The sequence below is a fragment of the Eremomyces bilateralis genome (genome assembly GCF_010015585.1).
Source record: "Eremomyces bilateralis CBS 781.70 unplaced genomic scaffold P152scaffold_44, whole genome shotgun sequence".
Taxonomy (NCBI): Eukaryota; Fungi; Ascomycota; class Dothideomycetes; order Eremomycetales; family Eremomycetaceae; genus Eremomyces; species Eremomyces bilateralis.
Window position 1 is genome coordinate 58,230 of NW_022985110.1, and position 27,550 is coordinate 85,779.

The 27,550-nt window shown below is 49.7% G+C and overlaps 12 protein-coding genes across 12 annotated transcripts; 8 read left to right on the top strand and 4 right to left on the bottom strand.

Annotated features, from left to right (window-relative positions):
• Nucleotides 1–43: 43 nt before the first annotated feature.
• Nucleotides 44–1,418, bottom strand: P152DRAFT_257712 (mitochondrial thiamine pyrophosphate carrier 1). Its single transcript, XM_033674763.1, has 4 exons — nucleotides 1,206–1,418; nucleotides 1,102–1,154; nucleotides 897–1,050; nucleotides 44–849 (listed from the first exon to the last, which is right to left on the bottom strand). Exons 1-4 carry the CDS (start codon nucleotides 1,233–1,235, stop codon nucleotides 139–141), a joined length of 948 nt encoding a protein of 315 aa, XP_033529694.1. The 5' UTR covers nucleotides 1,236–1,418; the 3' UTR covers nucleotides 44–138.
• A 1,084-nt stretch (nucleotides 1,419–2,502) lies between these two features.
• P152DRAFT_469204 (Clavaminate synthase-like protein) lies at nucleotides 2,503–3,723 on the top strand (the record flags this gene model as incomplete). Its single annotated transcript, XM_033680879.1, has 1 exon — nucleotides 2,503–3,723. One exon carries the CDS (start codon nucleotides 2,503–2,505, stop codon nucleotides 3,721–3,723), a length of 1,221 nt encoding a protein of 406 aa, XP_033529695.1.
• Nucleotides 3,724–3,919: 196 nt separating this feature from the next.
• Nucleotides 3,920–5,941, top strand: P152DRAFT_444553 (SET domain-containing protein). Its single transcript, XM_033677811.1, has 3 exons — nucleotides 3,920–4,301; nucleotides 4,462–4,755; nucleotides 4,800–5,941. Exons 1-3 carry the CDS (start codon nucleotides 4,044–4,046, stop codon nucleotides 5,697–5,699), a joined length of 1,452 nt encoding a protein of 483 aa, XP_033529696.1. The 5' UTR covers nucleotides 3,920–4,043; the 3' UTR covers nucleotides 5,700–5,941.
• Nucleotides 5,942–6,091: 150 nt separating this feature from the next.
• P152DRAFT_444557 (phospholipase C/P1 nuclease) lies at nucleotides 6,092–7,722 on the top strand. Its single transcript, XM_033677812.1, has 2 exons — nucleotides 6,092–6,681; nucleotides 6,739–7,722. Exons 1-2 carry the CDS (start codon nucleotides 6,447–6,449, stop codon nucleotides 7,413–7,415), a joined length of 912 nt encoding a protein of 303 aa, XP_033529697.1. The 5' UTR covers nucleotides 6,092–6,446; the 3' UTR covers nucleotides 7,416–7,722.
• A 2-nt stretch (nucleotides 7,723–7,724) lies between these two features.
• Nucleotides 7,725–10,987, top strand: P152DRAFT_425604 (DRMBL-domain-containing protein). Its single transcript, XM_033677237.1, has one exon. The coding sequence runs from the start codon at nucleotides 7,907–7,909 to the stop codon at nucleotides 10,505–10,507; it is 2,601 nt and encodes an 866-aa protein (XP_033529698.1). The 5' UTR covers nucleotides 7,725–7,906; the 3' UTR covers nucleotides 10,508–10,987.
• Nucleotides 10,622–11,377, bottom strand: P152DRAFT_462942 (uncharacterized protein; the record flags this gene model as incomplete). Its single annotated transcript, XM_033680441.1, has 3 exons — nucleotides 11,183–11,377; nucleotides 10,889–11,121; nucleotides 10,622–10,785 (listed from the first exon to the last, which is right to left on the bottom strand). The coding sequence occupies exons 1-3, from the start codon at nucleotides 11,312–11,314 to the stop codon at nucleotides 10,623–10,625; spliced, it is 528 nt and encodes a 175-aa protein (XP_033529699.1). The 5' UTR covers nucleotides 11,315–11,377.
• Nucleotides 11,378–12,423: 1,046 nt separating this feature from the next.
• P152DRAFT_372854 (uncharacterized protein) lies at nucleotides 12,424–12,945 on the top strand (the record flags this gene model as incomplete). Its single annotated transcript, XM_033675547.1, has 1 exon — nucleotides 12,424–12,945. A coding segment is annotated over one exon (522 nt), but the record flags the coding sequence as incomplete, so codon positions are not given.
• A 652-nt stretch (nucleotides 12,946–13,597) lies between these two features.
• P152DRAFT_406196 (integral membrane protein-like protein) lies at nucleotides 13,598–14,571 on the bottom strand (the record flags this gene model as incomplete). Its single annotated transcript, XM_033676860.1, has 2 exons — nucleotides 13,598–14,404; nucleotides 14,455–14,571. 2 exons carry the CDS (start codon nucleotides 14,569–14,571, stop codon nucleotides 13,598–13,600), a joined length of 924 nt encoding a protein of 307 aa, XP_033529701.1.
• A 2,440-nt stretch (nucleotides 14,572–17,011) lies between these two features.
• P152DRAFT_510054 (alpha/beta-hydrolase) lies at nucleotides 17,012–19,352 on the top strand. The gene is made up of 7 exons (XM_033682636.1): nucleotides 17,012–17,155; nucleotides 17,207–17,411; nucleotides 17,465–18,211; nucleotides 18,261–18,281; nucleotides 18,332–18,470; nucleotides 18,526–18,619; nucleotides 18,671–19,352. The coding sequence occupies exons 2-7, from the start codon at nucleotides 17,333–17,335 to the stop codon at nucleotides 18,980–18,982; spliced, it is 1,392 nt and encodes a 463-aa protein (XP_033529702.1). The 5' UTR covers nucleotides 17,012–17,155; nucleotides 17,207–17,332; the 3' UTR covers nucleotides 18,983–19,352.
• Nucleotides 19,353–19,972: 620 nt separating this feature from the next.
• Nucleotides 19,973–22,086, top strand: P152DRAFT_444576 (alpha/beta-hydrolase; the record flags this gene model as incomplete). Its single annotated transcript, XM_033677813.1, has 4 exons — nucleotides 19,973–20,122; nucleotides 20,177–20,637; nucleotides 20,687–21,046; nucleotides 21,095–22,086. 4 exons carry the CDS (start codon nucleotides 19,973–19,975, stop codon nucleotides 21,897–21,899), a joined length of 1,776 nt encoding a protein of 591 aa, XP_033529703.1. The 3' UTR covers nucleotides 21,900–22,086.
• A 367-nt stretch (nucleotides 22,087–22,453) lies between these two features.
• P152DRAFT_453201 (uncharacterized protein) lies at nucleotides 22,454–25,194 on the top strand (the record flags this gene model as incomplete). Its single annotated transcript, XM_033678348.1, has 3 exons — nucleotides 22,454–23,260; nucleotides 23,367–25,079; nucleotides 25,132–25,194. The coding sequence occupies 3 exons, from the start codon at nucleotides 22,454–22,456 to the stop codon at nucleotides 25,192–25,194; spliced, it is 2,583 nt and encodes an 860-aa protein (XP_033529704.1).
• Nucleotides 25,195–25,199: 5 nt separating this feature from the next.
• Nucleotides 25,200–27,550, bottom strand: P152DRAFT_406241 (uncharacterized protein; the record flags this gene model as incomplete). Its single annotated transcript, XM_033676862.1, has 1 exon — nucleotides 25,200–27,550. A coding segment is annotated over one exon (2,351 nt), but the record flags the coding sequence as incomplete, so codon positions are not given.

Below are 27,550 nucleotides of genomic sequence, written 5' to 3' on the forward strand. Positions count from 1 at the left end.
CCATTCTTGCGATGTCCCGCCAAACTCTGATCTTCGATGCCTTATATCACGACATGATCATAAGTATTTTGATTTCGCGGCCGTGCCCATGCTGTGAGCCTCCACCGTTCCACCTCGCCATATTTCCAGGAATTTGTGTCAGAGCGTCGCACACCGCTCGAACTCAGCCAGGACACGCTCATACGTCCACATCGTCACTGCACTCGCGGGTGCCGCCTTGAGGAGTCCTACAGTTAACCCTCGATATAAGCCTCGTACGCCTTCAACTTTGAGGATATTCTGCAACGTTTTCGCGACGCCGCCTTCATATAATGGGATGTTCCTGTGCACGTATCTCATACGCTCCGGCCCCTGAACCTGTAGCCTTTTACGGACAGTGTCAAGCGGGAAAACCACAGTTTTCGAGCAAACGGATGCAATCACACCGGCAACTGCATCGGGTGACCCAATGCTACTCAACGGAAGGGAGGAAGACACAAGATATGGCTGCGTGGAACCATATATTGCGAAGAAGAGGCCCATATAAGGCACCACTTGGCTGATCCCAGCCCCGATTCCCCGATAAAATCCCCCTACGCCTTCCGACGTATATATTTGATGGACGGAGCGAAGGATGGAAGGGTAAATCCGATCTTGTCCTTGGGCAGCGAATCGAGTCCGAAGAAGGTCGAGAGGGTAAGTCGCGGTGGTTGCACAGATTCCAGCGGACGCGCCTGAAACGAAAGATGTCGCGGATGAAGGCAGATCGAGCCCGGATACTAAAGCCGATGCCTGACGATAGGCGAGGAACTGGACCGCGCCATACATCAGGTAAAGGAACTCCGCAGGGACATTGCCCTTCCACAGAGCCTATCTATATCAGCAGCGGCATCCATTGTCCAGATTGGAATCCTGACCGAAACACCCTCATCTCTTAGGATGTGTTTCAGGGTTCCAAAAGCGCCCTTATACGTCGGACCTATCACGCCCCGGTGGGACAAAGGGTCGGATAGCGAATGGCTCTGCAATTGAAGTCGGATCTTGATGACATCTAGGGGGGCGACGACAAATCTGACTCGTTGTTATTTGTGCCGCAGGCTAAGGATCTGCGAGGACAATCACCTCGACAAAAGACCGGATATGGCACCAGCAATGAGAACCTGATGTCGAGGAACCTATTGAATGTCAGGACTGGATGATGTTGGTAGTAATTTCTCTTGACTTACCTCATGCTTCAGTCTCGTTGTATCCGACATACATCGAATACTGGCAGGGTTCTTTCACTAAGGTATAGCTATGGCCAACAGTAAAACAATACGGGGAGTGAGGTCGTGTTTTCCTACATCATCCAGTCCCCAATTCAAGACATGATGGACAATTGGACATTCTGTTGATGGATATCAAATGTCGTCAGGGTTTGGTCCGAACTATTTGTTTTGTCCTTATTGCCTGGTTGCCTTGGTCCAGCACCTGCACCAGCACCTGCACCAGCACCCAGATAAGACTCTGTCACGTGATGTCAGCACTGCTCTTTTGAATTTGTTTGATGTTAGAAATTCCACCTGCAGTCATATCTACAAGCCCTTACGAACAGTCATATTGATCTTGTGATTACCAGCAGTCACTAGATTGGTTTCATTGTGACAAGTGACTTCCTTTACGGAGTATTATGCCCTTAAATGGTTCCCGTCTCCTATCCAACTCCGAATATCGGACCGCGTACCCATGTTGGCGGGACAGAACGACTACGATATAGAATCCAGCATGCACACTCAGCCAATTCGACCTCAAGGCCGCAGCATTTCTCGACCGGATTACGCCGGACTTCAGCAAATGATACCGATTTCTACATCCTCCAGCCCGAACTCTGGACGAGCAAAATCTCTGTGGACCATGGTGATGTATGGCTGCATGCGTTTGCGGAGTTGAGTATCGAGCTTCTCGCTCCTACCCGACCATCGGAATTAAACAATAGCTCTCCCAGTATTATCAGACCATGAACTAATCCTGCCCCTGGAATCCCGTTCCCGAGCCTTGTTTCCCTTGTTGCATGCACTCTTTACCACGCCAATCCGTTTGGCCGAGAACTGGGAGCCGACTTTGACCGGCAGTTTTAGCGTGCATGCTTCTCAATCCTCAAACCTTTTCCGACATCCTTTCGCGGGACCCCGACGTCGGTTCACAGGGTAGAAGAAATGGAACCACCATCGCGTAAATTCCGTTTTTATGTGAACAAGCCATCGTTCTGGTTTAATCTTTCTCCAGGTAGTTCTCTCTGGCGCCATGTCTTCTATCTGGCGTCATCCATCCTCCACTCGATGCTGGCTCCTCAATTTCTCGGGCCGGTCCCTTTCCACGAGGACATATGCTTCTGTCCCCATCCCCACAAATCCACTCAGAAATGAAATCCATCGGAGTTCGAGGCAGTCTGTTCTGTCGAGTTGTCGTCGCTGGGTGCCCGTAGGCTTGTCTGGGGTGCAGCAGTCATCCTTCACGATCAGCCATGGCAAATGCTCCACCAGCATGCCAGCTTCTACTACACTTTCCGACTCCGAGTTAATTGGTATCGATGTGAATGGACACATGACTCCGTTTCATGCCATATTCTTAAGGGATTCCTGCTCTTGTGCGGCCTGTATCGACCCATCAACAAGGCAAAAGCTCTTTCAGACGGCAGATATTCCTCTAGAGCTTAGACCTCGGATCGAGCAATCTACGGACGAAACTGTTAGACTTAGCTGGGAGAATGATGTTGCAGGATTTTCGTCGGATCATGAAACAGTCATTTCGAAGGCCTTCCTGGCCGATGTACTCGCGTTGCAAACCAAGGTATTGCGAGAGAAAACCGAGGACCCTCAAACACAATTGTACTGGGATGCCGCCCAGATGGAGAAGGAGAATTCCTCCATCAGTTACCATGACTATCAATCAACCGCTGGTGGTGTCTTCGAGATAGTCGATCGGCTATGGAGATACGGACTCGCGTTCCTCAAGGATGTCCCGGATGAAGTGGACTCAATCGAGAAGATAGCCACTCGCATTGGGCCTCTCCGAAATTCGTTTTACGGGACTACTTGGGATGTACGATCCATTCCTAATTCGAAGAACATTGCCTATACGGACAAGTTTCTGGGTCTCCATATGGACTTGCTGTATATGGTCAATCCTCCGCGAATCCAGATTCTACATTCACTCCGGGCGAGGGCACCGGGGGGAGCCTCGATGTTTTCGGATTCCTTCCGTGCTGCGGAATTGCTTCAACGGTCCAACATTGCCGGTTTCCGTTCTCTGGCAACTTTCCCAGTGACGTATCATTACGACAACGACGGACAACACTACCGTTTCACAAGACCGACAGTTGAACTAGTTGGAATTACCGATGTGAATAGTCTGACGGATAGTGATCTTGCTGCCGCACGCATTGAGAGAATCAATTGGTCACCGCCTTTCCAAGGACCATTTTCCGCAGGCTTTGGCGTCCATGATTCTGCGGTGGCCTTGAAATCGTATCTGGCTGCAGCAAAGACATTCAATGAGTCGCTGAACTCGGAAGAGCACATGTACGAATATAGGCTGAAAGAGGGAGAGGCCGTGGTGTTCGACAATCGGCGCGTGTTGCATGCCAGACGGGCTTTTGATGCTCAGGGTGGTGAGAGGTGGCTTCGAGGGGGTTATGTTGATGAAGATGTGTGGAAGAGCCAAATCAGAGTTGCTGGCAAAAGAATTTCTGACAATCAAAGCTGATAAAGAGAATACGGTTTTTGAAAGGCCCGAATTATTTACTTTAGCTATTTTATGAAATATGAAAATGTCAATCCCGTAAGGATCAATTATATGGAATCGGGAAACCCCTGATCTGATTGCCACTTGCTACGATTTCAACTCATGAAAATATAAGATCCTATTAACGTCTTGGTCTCAGAAAAATTCAACTCCTTCATCACTCTTCCCACCTGCTTACGATATCATTCGCTGCAATAACACAAAGTGGAACAATTCTTGGGATTTGATGCTACATGTCCCAGCCAGCAAAGTGAGGCGCTTACTCAGTCTTGACTGCCAGCATGGCCAAGAATATCATCGTCCAGCCATCTCCACTCGGGGGACGCGGAGTATTCGCCAGCAAATCCTTCAGCCCTGGTGAAGAGCTCTTTACGGTATCTCGACCTCTATTGTCATCGCTTGATGGCATACGACTTCACGATACGTGCGTGAATTGCCTAAAATGGGATGGCGATGCGACTATTGGCGTTCAAGAGACTCCTTTAGAGTCTACTCTGAAGGCTTGCAGCGGGTGCAAAATATTCAAGTATTGCCGCAAGGTATGTGCTTTTCGAACTGAAAATTTTGAGATGCAAATGTTTCATCGCTCGCCGACTGTGGTGGATAGATAGTCAAACTGGTCCTGGAGATTACATTGTCCTTCCGTTTTGCATACGTTGATCTTCGGGTTCACGTAGAGGTGCTAACTCCGTTTCCCAGGAGTGTCAAAGAGAGCACTGGAGACTTATCCACAAGGTTCAATGTCCTTTCATCAGCAAACAAAAGAGATATCAAGATTATCCTGCCTCTGTGCGGGGCACGATGGACCTGCTCCTCATGATTCCCAATCTTCAACTCCCGCAGAAACAAGCAATCGGAGAGCTCCTCTCACATATTGAGGAGCGAAGCAAAGGGGGTGAATGGGAGACGACCCAAGTCCTTGCCGTAGCGGCTTGCAAATTCGCTAAACGGCCAGACAACGACGCGGCCTTTGCTCTATCATTATACTGCAAGGTAGGTTAGAGAATGGATAGGGGAGACACCACTGACAGAACCAGGTCATGACAAATGCCATCACCTTGGTTGGCAAAACTCTCGATCCACTGGGACTTTGCGTGGATCTTTTTGTATCCTGTATCAACCATTCCTGCGATCCGAACGTATTCTTTGTCATGGATGGCCAGGCACTCTCCGCACGCTGCCTCAAGAAGATACAGGAAGGTGATGAATTATCTATTTCATATGTGGAGCCCACCAATCCGACGATGATCAGACGTAAGGAGTTGAAAGAGAAATTCTTCTTCGACTGCAAGTGCCCAAAGTGTCTGAACGAAGGAAATACTCCCGAGGATCGATTCCAAGGCGACAGCTCGACGGATGGGCCAGCGAAGAGGGTACAAGACGAGGCCTTCAACACCCTGTTTTCTGTGAGACGTGGAAAGGTTCTTCCGGAAAAGATCATTTCGGAACTGAAGAGGGCACTCGATCTCTGCCAACGAAGCGGTTTCTTCTCAATCGAGCGGCAGCCAATACCTTCCATCTGCAGCGATCTCTACGTTGAACTCATGATGCAAGATCGTCACGACGAGTCATTTGAGCACGTATTCAAAATCTATACCGAAACCGATCCGAAATGGTATCCGAATTTTCATCCGGCACGTCTTGCCCATACCTATGTCCTAGCACGGTTGATGAAGTACTTCTGCTTCCAGCCTGGCCGCGAACCACAGGAACTAAGAGGCCATGACCTGCATCTGGTATATTACGGCCTCCTCCTTGAGATCGAGAGCAACCTCAACAAAAGCCACGGCCCGACTCATTCGTTCGCGAAAGGAGTGCGGGCGGAAATTAACATGCTTCGGGAAGAACTACAGCGCGATGCAATAGTCTCGATACATCGCGAGCTACCATCCATCATGACAGCGTTTCGTGGGCTGAAGAAGCAAATCACAAGGTGACGAGACGCAACAACCATTTCTGAAGCTAGAGTCTTTCGCAGCCTAGGAAATGATGAGATGCATGATGGGTGAGCAAATAGCAGACCGCCAGCGCAGAGCGTCGCATGAAAACGCAGTCGGAGCTAGATTTTGCTATGTGTATGGCAATTCGTTTACGGAGTACGGTATTCTGATATCCGAAAAGTGTCAGTCCGTCTTCTGTTACTTCGTAGTAGTACATAGTACTGAGTAAGAAGAGCTGCATATCAATGTGACGATTATCGGATGGCTGGTGTCGCCCAGGTCTCTGCAAAGAAAACAAACCTGATAACGCTGCCCTGGAAACCATCTACCAATGACGTCGATTGGCTTACAATCAATCACCACTTCTGCTGTCCCATGGAAACCAACCATCCGTCCGCTCAGACCTCACTCTGTTTCACCTGATTCCACACGCCAGTCCAGGTATGATTGTCCGTATGACACTCCCTGGGCGAATTGATAGGCACAAACGCTCCGTCGATGCGGCAGTGCAGATGACTCCCGCACTAAGGACGGTATGCCGACTTGGCACCATCTATCCTCGAGCCATGTTCCTATCTTAAGTTGGCCCTCTTCATCATAGAAGCATTTTACCCAAGTCCTAAGATACTTACTTGCCCGTACTCTCGAAAGTCTTCCTGTTGTTTTCCTTCCCTGACCTGCCGGGCGATTTGGTTGTGTCTCTATCTGGCCGAGTCCCCTTATTGTCGAATCAAGTTGATCGCCATGCGGAGTTCATTAGTCTCGTCGTTGTTCATATTTGTCTCGAGCGTTGTTGCCTGGGGAGATGTGGGTCATCGAACAGTTGGCTACCTTGCGGAGAAGTACTTCAGCGACGAAGGAAAAGAATTTGTACATTCCCTCCTTGCGAATGAAAACGATTGGGACATCTCCGATGCGGCTACTTGGGCCGATGTAATCAAGTATCACCGACCTTACTCAAGGGAATGGCACTATATCGGTAAGAGTCAAACCCTCATCCTGACGGCTTTGTGCTGACGCAATTCCGGTCCCGAAGATGCCAAAGATGACCCTCCACACCATTGCGACCTCCAACTCCTCCGAGATTGCCCTCAAGATGGCTGCATCATTTCCCAAATCGTCAACCAGACAAACCTGGTCCTGGACACAAGCAACAGTCACACCACTCGACGAGAAGCGCTGATGTATATTATCCACTTCATCGGAGATCTACACCAACCGCTCCACACGGAGAGGATGGCGCGCGGGGGAAACGGGATCCACACATGTTTCGACCACCGTTGCAGCCGGGAGAATCTTCATGGGATTTGGGATACCGATATCGTACACAAGCTCAACGGTCTCCGGCACTCCGAGAAACACGACACGCTGAAAGACGCGGCGGCAAAATGGGGCAGGGTGCTGTTTGATCAGGCGCAAGGCCAAAGTGCTCAAGCTGAAGAGTGCAACGATGTGAAGGAACCGGAACATTGCGCGCTTGCCTGGGGACAGGAGGCGAACGGACTTGTTTGCAGCTATGTGATGAAGCCTGGTGTCGAGTGGTTGGAGAAGAATGACCTTGGTGGGGAGTATTTTGAAGGCGCGGCTCCTATTGTCGCGGCTCAAATCAGCAGAGCCGGGACCAGGTTGGGGGCATATGTGAACGCACTCGCAGCAGAAATTGCGAAAGGAACACCGGCGATTCCAGTTGCGGGGAAACGATTCGATTTATGATCTAAGTGCAGTACTCACCATTTCCTTTCCGGGGGCATGGAAGCGGCGGTACATTTCAAGTAGAACTCCTAGATATGTGTCTCTAGCGGTTGATTGACCTGTATGCAGCAGGGTCCTATGCCACGGTCATAATTTGATGAATTCCATACCCGGACATCAGGATTTCCAATTCACATCATGTACGATACTCACTACAGATGGAATAATCAGATTGCATAATCGCGTGCAGAAAGCGCATAGGCACGTGATCACGCGACAACCCAACTTCATCGTGTTCGGCGTGTCCTATTCACAGCGTCACTGTTGCCACGCTGTTTCTCAGTTTTCTCTTATACATTTAGCTCACTCATAGACATCAGACACCAGATTCCTCTATCTCCGGTACCACAGTGCATGTATGGCTATACATAGGACTTAGCTGTTCGTTTGCGGGACCCTGCGACCCGAGGTGACAGTCCCTGTTGGATTCGAGACCACAGGTCGAATCGTCAATGTTTCGGAATCCTCGAGAGAATGCTCTTCGTCCTCCCTCAAAGCATATTCGTCCTTCCATAGGTCGACCACCTTCTCCCATGCGGGGTTTCACGCAAAGCCAACTCGATCCCTCTTCTGCTTCGGCCCCGAAATCCGCTCCATTATCCAGCCCGAGAACAACCCACATGCCTACCGTCCAACCCAAACCGACTCCATTACAAGTCCGGCCTCCCCCCAAGTCGAATCCTATGTTCAAACCCCGAGACCACTCAAAATCCAAGGTCAGGCAGAACGGCAATATTCTATCGTTCTTCAAAAAAGCCGAGGAGAAGGCGACTGCTCTCTTTGTTCCAGGGGCGTCTCGAGACGTGGATCAATCTGCCGTTCCTTCATTCGAAGATACTCCTATCCCCATCGAACGGTACAACGAATGTAATGGAAGTGTCAAAAGACGAAAGACAGGCACTGAGGGATCGACGGAGCCGAGCATCTCAGCTTCCCAAAGCACGGCTGCTGAAAGCGCTTCCGACCGGAACGTTGAGGGAGAACATAAAAATACCCCTTCAAAACGAAACGGAAGCCTTGGTTATCACAGGTCCCGTCGAGGGCCATTTGCATTAGACAGTGACAGCGAAGACGATGGATACGAGGAGGGAGGAAGCATTGGCGAGAGGGCTGAAGGCCTAATGGGGCAGAATATTGATCAGGCCGTTCCCCCACCTGGAAATTCCTGCGACGATGAATCACAGCGGGCATTCAAAAATTTACATCGCGACACTGTAAATGAGAAATATAGGAAAGATCATGTTGGCGAAATTGAAGCAGAGCTGAACGATGACGATTGGTTTGATGGCGTACCTCCTGAGGGCATACAAGAAGAATGGTCGGACATAGAACCAAAAGAGTTGAACGAGGAAGGGGATGAGGCATCAGTCTTTCCGGAGAACCTGGCATGTCCAATATGTGCTTGCAGCTTAGAACGATCTTCCCCTGAACAAGCATCCATTCATGTCAACAGCTGCCTCGACAGACCCTCAGCCGGAGAGCCGAACGAACCAAAACCCGAGTCTGATTCTAAGGATATCCCATCTCCCCGGATCGTTCGCCCTCCCAAACCGGCTCAACGAAGTCCTTTCACACCTGGACTCCTTGGGCCAAAGGATAGCTCGGCGTTCACGAAAATCATGTCCAGTCATGCTGAGAATACTGCGTGGAAAAATGCAGCCGTGGCAGAATCCGCGTCCAAAGGAAGACCTTCTTATCAGCGGACGTGTCCGTTTTACAAGATCATCCCCGGGTTCTCTATTTGCGTTGATGCGTTCCGATACGGGGCCGTACAAGGGTGCGAGGCATATTTTCTGAGCCATTTCCATAGCGACCACTACATTGGGCTGACTGCTAGTTGGAATCACGGCCCGATCTACTGCAGCAAAGTCACGGGAAACTTGGTTCGTCAACAGCTTAAAGTCAACCCGAAGTATATCATCGACTTGGAGTTCGAGAAGCGGGCAAGCGTCCCAAATACAAACGGGGTATCTGTCACCATGATACCAGCAAACCACTGTCCCGGGAGTTCTCTGTTCTTGTTTGAAAAGGTCTCCACGAAAGCCAGTCGTAGTCGAACGCAACGCATCTTGCACTGCGGCGACTTTCGAGCCTCTCGTGAACAGCTCGAACACCCTCTCCTCAGATCCGATGTCCTAGATCCGGTGTCTGGCTCGGTTCGGCAACAGAAAATTGATGTGTGCTACCTGGATACAACCTACCTGAACCCACGATACGCCTTCCCAGATCAGTCTGAAGTCATATCCGTATGCGCAGAAATGTGTGCAAGTCTTAGCAAGGAGAAAAAAGACCTCCGCGATGGCTGGGAACAAGTTAAGCGCGGAAAGGCGGACAAACGCATGGAGGCATTCATTCAAAGGAATCCACAGGAGCCTGGCCACAAACCATTACCCCGAGATGAGTCGAGAGGAAAGCTTCTCGTGGTGGTCGGAACTTACAGCATTGGAAAAGAGCGCCTGTGCGTTGGGATTGCACGGGCGCTGGGGAGTAAGATCTTTGCTCCGGCCGCGAAACGACGAATCTGTGGCTGCCTGGAAGACCCAGAGCTTTCATCGCTTCTCACCAAAGATCCTAAAGACGCTCAAGTGCATATGGTGCCTATGTTTGAGATCCGCTCAGACACGCTTGCGGAGTATATGGCCTCTCATGCGGGCACCTTTACTCGCGCCGTTGCATTTCGTCCAACAGGCTGGACATATCGACCTCCAGGTTTCCGGTCTACCGACTCTCCCACTGTCCCGAACGTACTGTTTGGAGACACTTGGAAAACGAGTTTTTCCTTGAAAGATCTAGTAGCTCAGAGAGGAAGCACTGAGAATGTCGGTTGCTTCGGCGTACCATACTCCGAGCACAGCTCGTTTAGAGAGCTGACCATTTTTTGCTGCGCATTGAATATTGACCGAATCATACCAACGGTCAATGTCGGAGATCCCAAGAGCCGGGAGCGAATGAAGGCATGGTTGGACAAGTGTGCTGCTTTCTCACAGCGAAATCCGGACTCATTTCTACGCATAGCAGAATGTATGAGCAGGGGTGGCAATGGCAACGTTTGAAAACGTTCGGAATGAAATAGCATAAACGACGTCAGCCGAATCTATGTGAATATGTACAGTGGCCAACAACTGTAGAATGTATCGTCTCCCACTAACATGCCATTGTACCTGTGCCTCATGATAACCTCTCCCGTGCGGCGGCTTCCTCTCTTGCTCGCATGTTGCTTGCAATCTTCGCATCCACCTCTCGGCTTTTTATCTCGTAATGCTCAACCAGCTTATCCAGGTTAATACCATGTCCGGCAGGGACGTTGTAGGGTGAGCCGGCATTGAAGACCCTATCAAAACCCAATTAGTTTGTTTCTCCTGAGAACCGTTGATTCGGAAATATGATGTCCCTGAGAGAGCAACGGTATCAACAATAGAAGCTAGCGGACGTACTCTGCACCGTTCAATTCACTTGGACCCCGGTACTTCGAGTTGACAATGATGTTCCTGTCCTCTCGTGCTTGCTGGATGTAGGCCGACCTCAACGCATTCGTCTCCGCCCATTTATTCTGCCAATGCCCGTATGATTCGATCCATCGCGTAATGAAGGGTTTCTCGCCGGATGCGAGAATGTTGTACAGGAGAGCTCCGGTGGGAATCGCTGCAAGCGTAACCCAAAATCCTTTCTGTCTTATTGTTAGCGATGATATACACAGGACACAATATGAGCAAGGTGCCTAAGCATACCCCGAGGGACTCGTTCACGGGCTCGGAATGATGGGATCCATGACTGTCGCCGGCGAATCGACGAGTAGTTCTTGGGAGTAGAGATCGGGTCTGTTGAAAGGCTTTCCAGCCTGAATTGGCAAGGGGTCTCATCGTTGCATTTCAAGCCAAGGATGAACGACAATCGCGACAAAGGGGATCTGTCGAGGGCAATTAATGGAAGCAATTGAGACGCACATCCAACTCATTCCCACCAGTTACAGTTCCACGAAGTTGAGGTTTGGGTGTTGCGCACGTGACGAGGGGTGAGCTTAATGCTGTCACGTGCAGATTAGATCCATGACTACTGTAGTACTGTTTAGAACATCTCCAAGTCGGAAGTCTTTACAGTTTATGGAGCACGGAATACACCGCACGGGTTTCCTCATCGGGCTTGATTTCATTTTAACCAGAAGGGTATTATGGATCATCAGAAGATGGTGGTTCTTTAGACATCCTTCTGGTCTGGTAAACTGCGTATCAATATTGACAAGATGGGAACAAGACCGAGGGAATATTACGGTAAGGTAGAGACCCGATTATTACATAATTCCACCATAGCAAGGATTATAGCGCACGTGACTCCACACGTGACGGGTCATACGCCACACAAACCGTCCAGTCACGTTCCAAAGCTGCAATTCTTTTGCTGTGAGAAATGTGACGCATCGAATCTGACGATCCAATCCCTACCCACACCATAACTGTATAGACGATACAGACGATACAGTCTACAGACATACCGTATCAACCTGTGCTACGGGATCCACCATCCGATGCTTTTCCACATTCCGACCGACAATGTTCTGATCCCTCCTGACTCACCGTCACCAATGCCCGCATAGTCGGATTGACCGTCCAAACGTTGCGACTTGGGAGTCCAGCCGGAGATGCCACCCTCATCTTCCCTTCCACCTTCCGCCTCCGCCATATCGCATACATCTCCCAGCCCACCATCCACGTCAAGGTCCTCAACAGGAACCGATTCGATCCCTCCCAGCTCTACCCCTCGTCCGCAATCAACTCCCACAGAATCCAAATCCGCCTCGCCCTCGAGTAGACAGTCGCAAACACCATCGCCACCACGACCTCCAGTATCGCCTTTGACTCCCACCGCGAAGTTGGCGTCTTTGGCGCCCTTAATCACTAACCCCAATCCGACCACACTGAGCACTGAGCGTGCATCAGACACGGAAAGCTCATTGCTAGGGCGGTGCTCTCGACCAACACCTCCGGACGTGGAATGGATAACACAACCAACCCCTATGGCCGTTGACGAATCCGAGAATCCCGATGCCATCGCCGTCAAGGCCGCAATATCGGTCTTGCAGATCCAACGGGCAAAGGCGCAAAAGGATATCCAATCCCTAGCTCGTATCCGCGACCGCGCAGTCGATGATCCCGTGGAGTTTGCGCAAGCTATGCAGCAACGAGCACGAAGTGGCCGTGGTGAAGAGTCTCTTCTGGATCCGACACTGGACGATTGGAAGGACGAAGAAAGTACTACAGGTGACGATGTTGCGATGACAGGCGCGGAAGAATATGGAGAGAGTCCAGTCGACAGCAACCTCCCAGCACGACCAGGTTCAGATGCCACCTTTTCGGAGCTTCCTCGACCGCAAAATGTGGTTCGATGTCCAGCCATCAACTGGGGCAAATATGGCATTGTCGGTACCACCTTCGACAAGATGCATGCGGAGCAACTCGCTCGGCCGACTCTCAACGAACCGATTATGCTTACACCTTTTGATCCGTCATCACCGAATGTATCAACGTCCCACGCCAGTCAGTCCGGCGCCAGTCATCGATCATCATTAGCAACACCAGGGGCAGTTGGTCCTTTTCACCCTGATGAGGGTAATAGTCCGCTTCCATCATCAGGTCACGATTTCTCCAAAGGAACGCACCCGCTATTGAAGCAGCAGTTCGACTATTTCGGGCGAGCCCCAGCCCATGTGCTTGCCGGCCCGGTCGACCCTATGGAGACAGCCGAGCAAGAGCGCGTGGGTATGAAGGTCGGGGGTTGGGGGAATCTGCCGCCCAGTGCCTTGCACGGCGCGCACCCCAACGGACGATCCGTGGGGAAAGACGGGCGAAAACCTGCCAAGAAAGGCAATTAGAACATCACGGCACGGGACTATCTACATTTACGAGGCGTACGATTGACTTTTCAAGTCAGGGCTGATGTGTATGATTCATACGAATGATGAAATCGACCGGAGTAACACAGAGGGCTGCATTATTGGAGTTGAATAGATTGGTCGGCTCTCTTCGGAGCTAGCTTGTACTATGCATTGGAAGTGAGATTATTAGTTGGTTCAACGGAACCTGATATGGCCGTCAATAGAGCTATGTTCCACGAAATCATCCAGGGCTTGTCCATCAGTCACTCAATCTTTATCCTTCCTTGACCACTTGCGTCCTCCTTCGTCTTCCAACAATGCATCCTCCACACCAGATGATAGCCGATAGAAACATGAGTCCAGTTGCCGCCCATGAAATCCCCAAGAATTTGGCACCCTGCTTTGCTTCGATCCCGATATTCTCTCCGTACTTGTTGATGACATTCGTGCCTTTGACGATCAGTGTAGTCGTAATCGCGGAAGCGATGCCGTAGGCTAGGAAAGCCAGCATTGCAATGACAAGGTTAACGAGCGCAGCCACTCGGCCCCGCCCTACACCTCGACCAGAACTGATAATAAACCAGAGGGGAAAGATCATTGCGAAGAATGAGAGGGCGATTCCGATACAGAATAAAATGAATGCAGCTTGAAACAACCCTGCCAACGCATCCAGTCCATTTTGAAGCTCATCGGGAAATCGGAGGTCGTCCAAACTGATGTCGATACCGCTCTTGTTAAGGGTCTCCTCGAGAATATCGGCGAGGTCGAAGCTGAACGATGCTGTACGGTTGGAGCACTCGGTAACGTTTTTATCAAAATCCGATTCCAACAAGGTGGCATTCGGCACGCTGTTCGGGCCATACGACCCTGTGCAATAATCCATCATGTGGACCGAATAGAAATCATTGATGCCAAGCTCCTCAGTGAGGTCGGTTATACCAGCATCAATCTTATCATCAATCCATCCGGTGACACGGTCGGTCACATTACTCAGAAGGCCGCTTAGTAGACCATCTGAGCCCTCGTTGCTCGGCGTGGGGTTTAGATCAATCAGATTCTGCAGCATCTGGGACGTGTTCACCTGCAAGCATATTAGAAAAGTGGTATGTCAAGGCTACGGTGTTAACTTACATTGATGAGATCATAGTCCTCCATGACATCTGGCTGGCTTCCTGCAAAGATGCAGAGGAACCCTAGGACGCATGCTACGATAGACGCAAGTATGGGAAATAGTCCAAGCCACCTCATCCTGGCTAAATACGACAACAGAATCCCAGATCACAGAGAAAGCAACGGAAATGTAAAAATAGAAAGTGATATGATCGTATAGTCTAGAGATCCAAATAAGAGAAGAGCTTGGAGACAGCGAGACTCAAAGAAGGCGAACGCTGCAACGGCAGGATGAGCATTCCAAGGCAAACAATCAAAGGGACGAATAGCAGCAGAGAGTAGTAGGTACGGACTTCAGCCGACACAAAGGATTAGGGGAGCTGATTGGAGTTTCTTGACTCAACGATACGTATGGTAGAACAGTTAGTGATGCAGTTAGCCTCCTCTATCACTTGAAATTGGGGAGTTGGTTGGCGATATATAGGCCATGGCAAGCATTCTGCTACGACCCATTTCAACCACGTCCAGGAAAGGTAGCGAGTGGCTGCGGCAGGGATAGGCCATGGCTACGCAATCATCACGGTTTTGTGTCGGCTTTGCAGTAGATGAGGTTATGGTATTCGTTGGCCGAAGCAATCGACGAGGTTGGGCAAGCAACAGAATCCTGATGGAATAGGAATCCAGTTGGGAGTTGGGAGTCAAGCGCTGGATGTGGAATTCTATGAAACGTCATAGGCTTGGCAAAGCCTTTCATTCGGTGGCTACCTGCACGTGACAAGGACTGACAACAGTGGCTTCAGGGGAAGAGCGCTGGTTGGTCGCTTCCAACATCGATCCTCAACCAACGATCAACGACAAACATCTCGGGCGGCTCCATTTCCTTGAAAGAATTTTGAAAGTTGAATCATGCACCGGGGAAAAACCAAGGTTTGCATCCAGTTCCCAGCGTGATTTGAAACCCTTCTCCAACACTATTGGATTGAACAGGAAGCCAGCCAGCGATCGACGGACATGCCACGCGTCTTGCACCACCCTGGATTTTCCCTTTATCACAGGCTGACAGTCTAATATTGATGCATACACCGTCAGTATATAGCTAAGTACCTAGGTATATGTCTTTTGCCTGAAGAATGTGATCACGCAGACTGGAACCGTGTAGCTGATGTATTGTGTATCGTGGGGGCATATGCTGATCCAGTATTGCGAAGGGGGATTCCGCAATTTGGAACCATCTTCCAAGGTTGACGTGCCCCATGGTTCCATTCCACTCAACCATAAACATCCTGCCTAACCGGATATCTTCGTACGATCATACGCTTGCCCGTGCCTTGACCGTTGTTCCCATGATTCAGTCGCTCCATTTAGTTTCTAATGTCCTCCACCCTCGGCATCACCACGTGGCAAAAAATACTCCAGCCGAAGAAGCTTCTATGCCAACGTCGTTCGTAGACGTATTCATCATTCACTGCTGACATCTTCCAATATATATGGTATCCGGGTTTCAAGGAATGTCCGGTGCCATCCCTCTGTCACATGCACTGCATACGACAACCCCATCTGGCCCAGATTCTTTGCAGCAAGATGAACATACGGACATGTCACATCCTGCCTCACATCCCCTCATGCAAATCTGGCAGGCCCGCTGTAGGCAGAGATCGCAATCGCGAAAGTTATTCAACTGGGACCGTAGCGTTGGTTTATGTAGGCAGATGTGGCAGGCGGACGGGGACGGCTGACGAGAAAACTCTTTGGCAGGCGCTTGAGGGAAGTGTAGTAACATGGACCGCGGAGATGGTATATGTCGTCGCAACTTCATTGGCCGGAGATATGCATCTTTTCGGGTGTATGGTTCAGAGGTGTTCATGGTTGTCGGGAAACTGAGGAACGGTTTCGATGCGGATGATGAGGTACAGGGCGGGGATTGTACGGCACCATCTGAGCCCTCGTATGGAGACATGGTTCGAAAGGAGCTGGAAACTAGTCAGTCCCCTTAACTCAACAAGCAATTTTTGGGACGTCGACAAACATTGGGAGAAATGGACTCTCTTCTGCATGGATTGGGCTCCGTTTCCGCTTCCCAAGACTTCCGACTTTCAGGGAGTCATCTCGAATGGAAACCAGATATCCAAGTCGTTTCACTTCGTGAGGGGAACAGAGCGGTGAATAAGACTTGACAGGCACTTGCTGGTGCCTGAGGCTCGGGGAGACCATTGGGGTTTGCCCACTCGTGAAGGCTTAGAGAAAGGGATAACACATCTGAGAAATGGGTTGGGGAGGAAGCTCGAGGGTTTATATCGACAGGGTCTTGAGAACAAAGAGCTTCAAATCACTGTGGAAATAACACAGGAAATCGATAGTCCAACATAAGGGAAGGAAATCTGACTATACATTGGTACAACCCAATATTAAGCTATTCGGGAACTTTCTATACCTCTGGAGTACTTATTACTGTCATTCTGTAACACGTGAAGTCCCCTTAGGGATTTGAGGGAAGGTCTGTGCGGAGGGGAGCCGCTACATGATGCGTGCCTGGGTTGGTGGGTCCTGGGAAGTGGGAATTCACGATACACATTTCACACGCCCTTCTACAAACTCCATGTAAATCCTGAGTATTCATAGAGGAGTCTATGTTACGAAGATCCTATTCACCGATGTTCCACGCGTCCTAGCCGTACTCTCCATGGATCCATGAAGCATCAACTGTTATAAAGCCTAAATCCTGGTATCATCGCCTAGCAACATCAAGATGGCTTGAGCTGATAGCCATCCACAGCCACAGCAGGACGGTTTCGTCATCTTGTGACATCGAGTTCCATTCGTCGGAATCTTCGGAACTCGGTTTAAGCATTCTGGACTGTCCTTTGGAGTCTTCCGACAAATTTCCCTACCTGTAGTTGTTATGACCAAGAACTTCCCACGGGTTGTCGAGATGGTAAAACCAGCCAAACTCGTGGAAAGGAGAACCCATTTCATTCCAGGTACCCTACTACTCAATTCATATGATTGCCTGCACCCGACTTAGAAGCCATAGGGAAGCTCAGAGTGACGGAACACTTCTTTGAAGTGCCTCGAGATCACGCCTCCCCTGAACGCGGTACGCTTCGACTTTTCGCTAGAAGCGTACGTAAGGCAACGCGTCCAATCGATCCATCGGATGAGAAACATGAACGACTTCCCTGGATGCTTTATCTTCAAGGAGGCCCAGGATTCGGTTGTGCAGCGCCTCAGTTGACACCATGGACAGAAACTGTGCTTGATAAAGGCTATGAGTTGCTTCATCTTGATGCCAGAGGAGTCGGATTGAGTTCTCCATTATCCGCTTCAGTTCTTGGCCTACGTGGAGATGAAGAAGTCCAAACTAATTATCTCAAGAGCTTTGGCGCAGTTGATATTGTTCGAGATTGCGAAGCAATTAGACTGGCGCTTATGGATGGATATCCCCCCGACAATCAGAAATGGAGTCTGATGGGCCAAAGTTTCGGTGGTTTCTGTACCGTCACATATCTCTCCATGTTTCCAAGTTCGTTAAGGGAATGTTTCCTCCTTGGAGGGCTGCCACCCATTGGGAAACACCCCGATGTCGTCTATGAGCGGCTTTATAACCGAGTTCTTACGCGGAATGAAAAATACTATGCGAAATACCCGGAAGACGTGGACCGCGTCAAGCAGGTCACCTCTCATCTGGTCCGATTTGGAAACAATACTGTCCGACTGCCATCAGGGGGCTCACTAACTGCAAGAAGATTTCTGCAGCTGGGGATCAACTTCGGTGGCACAGGTATGTCCACTCCCACGTTGCTCTACCATTCTGACATTCTTGAACACAGGAGGATTTGACGTCGTCCATGGTAGTTCCCACTTCACTCAATCGTTGGATGGGCCGCTAATGGAGTTACAGATCTCGTACTACGGGCAACTGGTGACTTGTCGAACTTTGGGCATCTCACCCGGCCGACCTTGTCAAGTATCGAATCTCAACAAGCGTGGGATGACAACATCATCTACGCCATCTTACACGAATCAATCTATTGTGAAGGGTATGCTCGTGTCAATGTTTTTTTGTTTCGCTTTACTTATACCCAATGTGTCTAGAGTCGCATCCAACTGGTCTGCTCAACGCATTCGGGACAGACGGGCTGAATTCAACCTTGACAAAGATGGCCCTTTATACTTCACAGGGGAGATGGTGAGTCTCAGATATCATCTGAAGTTTAGGCTCGTCTTAACCCGGATTCAGATTTATCCTTGGATGCTTGAAGATTATGCGGAACTCCGAAAGTTGTCCGGCCCAGCAAATGCGTTGGCTAAATTCCCGGGGTGGGGGACTCTATACTCTCCTGATCAGCTTGCAAAGAACGAGGTACCAGTGTATGCAGCGGTATACATGGACGACATGTATGTCGATTTCGACCTTGCTCGCGAAACGTCCTCTATGATACGGGGTTGCAAGGTCTTCATCACGAACACCATGTATCACGACGCATTGAGATCGAAGACTGCTGATGTTCTGAAGGCCCTCTTTGCCCTTCGGGAAGATGAAATGGATTGACATGTGTAATTAAACACTCTCCATGCCGGCTCGGTACGAGCATAATAAAGTACGACGCATCACCGATGCAATAGATTTGCCCAAGCTGCTTGACCGTGCCTCTTTTCTTTAATGGTTGCTCCCTACTTGGTCGTTGATAACCCCTTTTCGTCATGACCTTCTTATTCATTTCTACCTTTATTTGTGTGAGCCAGGTGCACTCTACTTTATGATGCGTTATTATTGGATGGTTTCTATTGCTCATCTATAAATCTTGTCTCCTAACCTCGGGTACCTAATCTATCTAACTATAATATTGAGCACTTCAACCTCTCTCCGCACCTCTACACACAGCATCTTTCCTTGACGATTCCAAAGATTCCTTACTGTGGCTTCGGTTTTATCAGAAGAGTACACTAGAGCCGGTGGATGTCAGTATTTCTTCTTGTTAGGGTCTCACATAATTATTTGTTCTCAACATTATGAAGGATTTCAATTTTGCGAATCAACTGTTCAATACCCTAACTAGGGATTTGCAAAAATCGACCGACCATTAGGAAGAACCGTGGAATATAGATCCATGCTCATAATTTCATTTCACTTCCTCTTGGCACAGTTTATAATAATTGACAATACTAACTATGCCTTGTTAATTCTATCTATTGAGTCCATGTCGCCTCTCGCTTCCATTATCGGCTAGGCAGGCTAAAGCTCATTTTAGATACTAGAAACAATTCTTCATGCTGTCAGGTGGCAGTCGTGTAATACAATGCTATACCTATTCCGGAATGGGCACACCCCTAAGTATAGTTGTGGTTAATCGGGCAGCTATTCCTATTCGATGGAAGGAATATTCTACAGAAGGTGCCTTCATTTCTCTTCCACGATCTACCCAGTGTGCGCCCCAAGCGGTAGTTTCTCGAGGCCCAATCAGCGATATAAGGCGCGATACACGTGCCATAGGCACTTCTCACGACTCCAGGGCTCGACTACTCTGATATGCTACTAAGTATGCTACTCAAGCGAATTACCCTCCTAGCATCCGTGGCCTCATCTTCACCCGTCCAATTAGGGACGCCTTTCGATCGTCGACAAGTGTTACCTACAGTAGAACTCCCTTACGGTACTTGGAGGGCCAGTCGGTATGACAGTGCGAACGATGTAACTGATATAAGGATTTCGTAGTGAAGGCCGCAAAGAAGCTGACCAACCCAGATTTACACCTTCAAGAACATCCGATTCGCAGCGACTCCGACAGGCGACCTTCGATTTACAGCTCCTGCTCCCCCACAACCGAATTCTACGATTCAAGATGGAAGCTACGGATTCAGTTGCATCTCCAGCAGTACTCGACGACTCGGTGGCAGCACCAATGGACCGTCTAGGTTAGGGGGCCTTACAGGCGTACCCCGAGTTGTACCTCAGGGAGAAGATTGTTTGTTCTTAGATGTTTATGCGCCTTCAAGAGCCCTGAATGGCACTGAAAAGTTTTCAGTTGTCTTTTGGATTTACGGGGGAGCATACGTCGGAGGCTCTAAAGATGGAATATACGATGGAACACCACTGATTAAATCTGCTGGGGGGAATCTGGTCTTCGTTGCCGCGAACTATCGTCTGGCTGCTTACGGATTTCTCGGCGGGTCAACGATGGAACGGGACGGAACTCCCAATGCAGGGTAAGCATATCGTTCTTCTACGATCTCTGGTTCTGACACTGCACGAAAGGTTTTATGATCAGCAATTTGCGCTACAATGGGTTCAAGATCATATAAGCAAGTTCGGAGGGGATCCAAACAACGTCAGTGTCTGGGGAGAATCTGCTGGTGGTGGCTCAATCATGCACCAGTTAACTGCCAATGGTGGGAATGGGAAAGCCCTATTCAAGCGGGCGGTCATCCAAAGTCCCGCATTTCAGACGCTCCATGACAGACAAGGGCAGATTGAGACGACATACAAAGCATTTGAAGAGGCTGCAGGCTGCGCTGGCCGGGGGCTAACGTGTCTGCGAAATGCGAATACTTCGACCATCAATTCAGCACAGTCGATAGTGATGCAAAATGCAGTTGAAGGGACGTTTGGTTTTGGGTACGTGTATCGCCTATGTCCGTTTCAGTGAACTGATCCTTTTTATAGCCCTGTGGCAGATGGAAAGTTCGTCCGTCAACTACCAGCTCTCGAACTCGCCTCTGGCAATTTTTTCAAAGATATGGAGTCTTTGATAGTCTCTCACGTCTTTGATGAAGCATCCATGTTTGTACCGGCTGGTATCAGCCAGGATAGGGACATCGATACCTTCCTCACTTCAGTATTCCCCGGGCTGGATATTATTCGTGATGTAGTACTTCGACGATACCCCCCTTCTGGTAGCGCGGGAGTTGGCTATCCTGATGCAAGGGGACGCATCCAAGCACTCATCCGAGATAGTACGTTTGTGTGCAATGTTCGTTTTATCAGCGCTGCCTATGCCTGTCAGAACTGCACTACTCCGTCTTCATCCGTCTACAACGTTCAATACTCCCGTTCTCCGGGGACCCACGGTTCGGATGTCCTGGCAACATTTTTCAACCCGTCCGGCGAGCTCTCGCGCTTGTCAACTTTGGACCCTTCACTGGCATCGTTTGCTGCATCTTATCAGAGTTACCTCACATCCCATGCAATGACTGGTGACCCCAATACCTATCGCCTTCCCAACTCCACCGCCAGTTGGCCGGAGGTCACGGTTGAACCTACATTGAGGAATGTCCTCGACGCCGGAAATCCTGGATTTAGTCTGATTTCCGATAACCAGACCACGGCCGACGTTTGTGACTTTTGGCTCGATATCCAAGCCGCCATGACGAGTTTAGGAGGATACGCACCCCCAGACAGTGTGGTCGAGAACCCTTTTACGAACATTATCAGTGTAGCTGATGCATCCGCGAACTTTGTGATTGTATGAGCGAAGTGGTTTCGACCGCGAGGGTCACGGCGGCAATCAAAGGTGAAGTTGAATACGCTCGACTTCTCTTGACGTAGGGAGTAGACTTAGGTTAATTGTCTGATGGGAAAATCTCGGTGGTAGCCTGAAAAAGCCGGTCCTAAAATCCATCTATGGCCAACTGATTCTTGCATCATTGGATTTCAACTCTACAGAAGGAACATTCCTGGTAATTATAAGTGAGACTTTCGTTCCGCAGTTGAAATGCGAAGTACGGAGGAAACCAGGTGCAAACATGGTCACGTGCGGGATAATAGTTTAGTTTACCTCAGCAAGCTCAGGCCATTGTGGTCGTGCCTGAGGCAACGAACCGCGCTATACCTAATTGGTATGGTCCTCGACCAAATAGCCTGAGGATTCTGTCATTGATTTTTGGCCTGAATCGAGATCGTTTGTATGAGAGCAATTTAATCACATCAACCTCGTTTTCCTCCACAACGAGCTATCGCACAGTAAAATTGACTCGTTCAATCGAATCCTCTATCGTTTCTTGATAACCCAGTGAATTTTGGAAGATGTCAGATCGAACCTCCTCTCGGCGCAGCGTACGACTGAACCCAACGCCTCTAGAGAGCAGAGAACAGCCACGAACTACTGCTTCGACTGCCGATGTCCATCGTAGACGCGCCAGATCTCGAGTATGGACGTCAGAAAAGCGAGTGAACGACATATGCAAATACATGTCCCAAACACACCACTTGACGCTTGCCAAGTTCATCCGAGTGTATGTAACAACTCAAGGTGGTGACGGCTACGGAGATCGACCTGCGACGCGTGCCAAACGCCTTGTAGACGCGATATACACTCAACCAGAGGTGCTAGACGCAATACGACAACATCCTGCGTCTGGTGTGGGAGGAATTGTCACCGTGAAGGCACTAAGAAAAGAAATGAAAGCGCTGGAAGAAGCCGGAGGTATGTTTAGTGCCTACCAGGTCCACCGCGAACGAGAAAAGTCTCTACAGGCCAGTATTGGGCGGGAGGGGCGGTCTGAAGATGGCCAGTCTGAAGATGGCCAGAAACCAGAGGACTACGAGTGCATACTCGACGACTTGCGGTTCGGCTGGATGTATGAGCAAGTTAACACTCATGCTCCTCTTCTATGTGGACTGCTCGACGGTCTTATGGCGCCCAAGATAGAGAGGAAAGATCGACCACCACGAGATCCTTCTAAATTTAACCACAGGACTGCGATAATCACGTCGATCCTCTGCTATTCTCGGGCGTCGGAAGGGAGCAACAAGTTTCCCCGCGTATTTGGTGCCTTTCTACACTCCAATGGCGTGAAACGTCGGGTCCTCGACCTTTTTCACCAATTTGGGGTTTGTGAAGGCTACAAGGCAGTCCACAGACATCTTGAAACCGTGGCAGAACAAGCGAAGGCATCGTCACCGTCCCTCGGAATGGATTTCAACTAACCGTACGTAGGGGACGGTCCGTCGATACGGCCAGCTGCTGAACGCCTGTGTTGTCTACGATAATTTCGACTATCGAGAAGGTGTTAAGCACCAGCTCATTTCAAACCATGCAGAAATGCGCTCGGTAACAACGGGGAAAGTTTTCAGAGGCGCCGACATTCCTCCAGGTGGATTAAGGAAATCGATGCTACACCGTGAGACTCCACTTTCAATAGAGGACCTTTTCTACTCTCCCGGCGCCGCCATATACGACGAGACTGCCTCCAAGATTGACAGCTACTTCATAGCGGAGGCGATTCGGACAGCATATCCAAAATCGGTCAAATCTATCTTCTCTAATTCCGACATCCCATTCCCGGCTATGCCAACCGTCGAGTTACTTGAGCTTCGAAAGACAGATAGCAAGACGCTCGGTCCGATTCTCTTCAACGAAGGTACTCTAGATGGCTCCTACGAGGTTATAGAGAGCATCTACAAGCGCCAATTCCAACTAGATAGTAAAGAATTCGACAACCGTCTGTTCTTGGCGTTTGGCGATCAAAAAACCTCTTCACTCATCCGATCTATGCAGGCTGAGCAAGTCGACGCGTCTATATCGTATGATAGAAAAGACTGGCTGATAGGAGTCGCTGCTCTCTTTCACCTGCGCATGAATTTTCTATGGCTCATGCAAAAGACACATTACGGAAACATGGAGCAACAGGACGCTTCAACTCTCTATCACAACATCAACTTCTGGGGACGAAAGAATATTCCAGCGGACCGTGCAGCTTTTCAGGTTCTAGAAGAGCTGGTGCTTCACAGTTTCGACGCTCGAGTTATTGGACTACTTTATACTCGCCTCGAGCAGTACGGCATCGATACCTCCGATCAAGAGGAGGTTGACAAGGCAATTCAGAACATGAATACTAGAGGCTTCATGGACCTAGTGGAGGATGTTCGCAGATCCGCATTTGGGCCGGAAGCCTGGCGACCATCAAAGGAGAAGCATGCCAACAATACAGTCGATGAGGAGTTCCTCAGTCATGCTCGATACCTTCAACAAATGGTTGTGTACAAGACCTTGAAGTACGGCATCAAAAACGGAGATATAGGACTCATCGACCGAGTCATTGGTGTCTGTTGCTTTTACTTCGAGGGGACTGGACAATCAAACTACGCATTCGAAATGCTCTATCTAAAACGGCTCACCAGCACCAAAGCTTGTGATAAGGAGCTTCGGCGCGCAATACTCTCGAATAGCCTCGTTAATCCACATGGCTGTCGGGACACTTGGCAAGAAGTCGATCGTAGCCTTGAATATCTGAACCTGGAGCTGAAAAGAGAGCTTTGGGCCCGTCGAACGTCGACTTTCGGATTAGATGCACTGTTTAAGACTACCTCGTTAACAGCAGAATACACTGTTTTCCTACGCAAGACGATAGAGAAAGCATTTGCGCGGAAGGAAAGCTCCAAGCATTCCGTGCCCTCTCCAGTGGATGATATTCATATACTGGCATTTGAATTGGCGTGCGATTCGATTAAATTTTACAGAGGCGGTAGGAAAGCCAGACATCAAGCGCCGGACATACATACGATCGGGCTCGAAAGGGTGGCGACAAAGAAGCTAGAAATATTTAACGCCAAGGTCATGAGAGACGAAGATCAAATAATAGTGCCACCTTACGAGACAGGAGGAGCGACGGCTGATCTGGATCCCGATAACGACATGATGGCGATACTAGTATGTTTTGTTCTAGTAGAGTATTCAGTCTTGTGCTAACCTACGTCACCAGCCCTTGGAAGATAGAGATGAAGCCCACGAATGGGGCTTACCTTCGGATATCGAGTCGGAGTAGTCCATCTATAATATCCGCTCTCCGTGGTAATAACGCCTATTCTTCTCTTTTTCACTGCGAGGACTTCGCCTTATATTAGAGTCTAAAACGCTGAGAGCGACCCGCTTTATCATTTCTCCTTCTCCTTCACTCGGTGCGGGACGTTTCGACGACTGATTGCCACCACTTACGCTGGACAAACCATTCTCACTGTCTTCGAAAACACTAGATATGCCAGAGGAGCAATCTACGTTTGTCGATGTAACCGACCTAATGGATGTTAATGACGAATCTGCTACCACTATCGGCACTGATTGGGTAGCTAGATAAGGAGAGCACGAGGCTGATATCTCTCTTGCGTTGGCAGTGATTCGTTCTAGCGAGGAAGCGTACTCTTCTCGGTCACGCAAAAATGATGCTCTTCGTCCTTGATCGGGAGTTATTAGAGTCTTTACTTCGGTCGATACTCTTCTTTCCTGAGGCTCTCCTTGTTGGGACATCTGCTTCGTGGCAGGGGGACCTTGTCTCTCGAGCAACGAACTTTGTCGAAACTGTTGCTCGGCAATAATCATAGGCTGTCTTTCTGACAACGCTCGGTCAGGTGAACATGGAGAGCATAATGCTGTATTCTCTCTCGCGCGAGCAATGAGTTTCTCCAATGAGGAAATATAATCATCGCTCTTACGCAAGAAGGACACAGGTTTCTCTGGCTGAGTGGGATGCTCAATCGCGACTGAAGATTGCCCCTTGTGAGTCTCTCTCCCTTCTGGACCCTTGTAGACTTCTTGATAATCAAGGGAAATCTGCACTGGGCCTGCAGCTCCTGACGTCCGTGACGTTTCTAGCCTGCTACCTCCAGGCCAGTTCCTCACGACGTAGGACTTGATATTATTAAACTCCTTAAAGAGTTCATCGGAATGGTCTTTCAACCAGGTCGATTTCACAAACTCCTCCAACTCAGCGGCTGTATGGATGTAGGCATATTCTGTCGATAATGATATCCACTCACTCTTCTGAGTAAATAGCTTCACGGAAAGTTCGGGCTTCGCCGTCTGATGCGCCGAGTTAACAACATTGTCTCCCCAGAGGGCTAGGCGGTCATAAAATGCACCTGGTGCTGTCCCAGCGTGGGGTTTCCGAAGACTGGGAGCAATGTCCCACGGGAAAGGCACCGTCCGCGTCAGGCCAGGGTTGCAGGCGTTACAACACTCCTCCGGTCTAGGAGGAGGCAACTTAGATGCGGGATCTGACAAACTCTCTTGCAGCCAATCCATCAGGATTCGGCGTAGGCAATTGGATCGATTGACAAAATTGTATAGTGCTGGGCAGTCATTGTACAGCTCTGTCCGGCGCTCTCTCTGTGTTTTGCGTTTGCGCTGGTCTTCTGGGACGCCATAGTCAATGGCGTCTACAGCAACATCCGCTTCGTGGTCTGGAACATCACTATCCGCTTCTGGCTCGACGGGGCATGACTGAGCTAGCTGGCTCGTATAAGAAAGCTGTCTTAAAGACGACTGCTTCCGGCTTCTGGAGAACGCCGCTCTTGTTGATGAAACCCTGTCGCCTACAGCCCAGCTTTCCACCAGGAAGACAGCCTCCCCCTTGATGCTGGCCATTCTAGCTGCACGACCAAACCGTTGGATGAGAACGCTTAAAAGCCGCTCCAAGGGGAATCCATATTGGACGACACGTATGACATCCGAGAGGTCCACTCCCGTTCCCAGTGACTCAGTTGCGACCATAATTCGAATCTTGGAATCCACTTTGGAGAACTCGCTGTACAGGGCCTCCTTATCATGCAGCGTGGTGTGTGAGTGGTAGACCTGGATAATCTCTCTGCTGTCGCGGTGTCTTATGGCCCCTGACGACAGTCTGCACAGCCAGTCTCGCAAACATTCTGCGCATTTTTGGATATCGCGTCGTGAATCTATGAAAATTATCGTTTTCGGAATTTTCATAGGCGTCGGTAGCCCATTCGTCATGGCGTCCTGTAGAACGAAGAAGAGACTAGTGAACCTTTTCGTGGTCCGCGGCTCGATAGTCTCCACGATCAGCTTAATCTCCGGCCTGTCGATAGAGGTTCGGAAAATCTCGCAGCTGGCTTGGAAGCCTGTCATTTTCCTCGCTATATCCAACGTCGCTTGGTCTAACGTGGCAGAACATCCAAACCAAGGGATATACGCTCCTAGTCTTCGACGTAGAAGAGAGAGTTGTGCATACTGTGGACGGATACCACTTCCCCACAGGGCCACTAAATGGAGTTCATCCACAGCCACGACTGAGACGCGCTTTTTAAAGGACGGGTTGCTTGCTATTGATCGAAACCAACCGGCTGCGATCTCTGGGCCCATGAGGAGATGAGTATATATACCCGTCT

Bases quoted from the DNA above. Each gene is read 5' to 3' on its own strand.
- P152DRAFT_257712 (XM_033674763.1), bottom strand. From the start codon at position 1,235: ATGTCGGATACAACGAGACTGAAGCATGAG. The intron at 1,155-1,205 runs GTAAGTCAAGAG...GACATTCAATAG, and splicing joins CAACGAGACTGAAGCATGAG to GTTCCTCGACATCAGGTTCT. The intron at 1,051-1,101 runs GTGATTGTCCTC...ACAACGAGTCAG, and splicing joins ATATCCGGTCTTTTGTCGAG to ATTTGTCGTCGCCCCCCTAG.
- P152DRAFT_444553 (XM_033677811.1), top strand. From the start codon at position 4,044: ATGGCCAAGAATATCATCGTCCAGCCATCTCCACTCGGGGGACGCGGA. The intron at 4,302-4,461 runs GTATGTGCTTTT...TCCGTTTCCCAG, and splicing joins TATTCAAGTATTGCCGCAAG to GAGTGTCAAAGAGAGCACTG. The intron at 4,756-4,799 runs GTAGGTTAGAGA...TGACAGAACCAG, and splicing joins CTCTATCATTATACTGCAAG to GTCATGACAAATGCCATCAC.
- P152DRAFT_444557 (XM_033677812.1), top strand. From the start codon at position 6,447: ATGCGGAGTTCATTAGTCTCGTCGTTGTTCATATTTGTCTCGAGCGTT. The intron at 6,682-6,738 runs GTAAGAGTCAAA...CCGGTCCCGAAG, and splicing joins AAGGGAATGGCACTATATCG to ATGCCAAAGATGACCCTCCA.
- P152DRAFT_425604 (XM_033677237.1), top strand. From the start codon at position 7,907: ATGTTTCGGAATCCTCGAGAGAATGCTCTTCGTCCTCCCTCAAAGCAT.
- P152DRAFT_510054 (XM_033682636.1), top strand. From the start codon at position 17,333: ATGACCAAGAACTTCCCACGGGTTGTCGAGATGGTAAAACCAGCCAAA. The intron at 17,412-17,464 runs GTACCCTACTAC...TAGAAGCCATAG, and splicing joins GAGAACCCATTTCATTCCAG to GGAAGCTCAGAGTGACGGAA. The intron at 18,471-18,525 runs GTATGCTCGTGT...CAATGTGTCTAG, and splicing joins GAATCAATCTATTGTGAAGG to AGTCGCATCCAACTGGTCTG.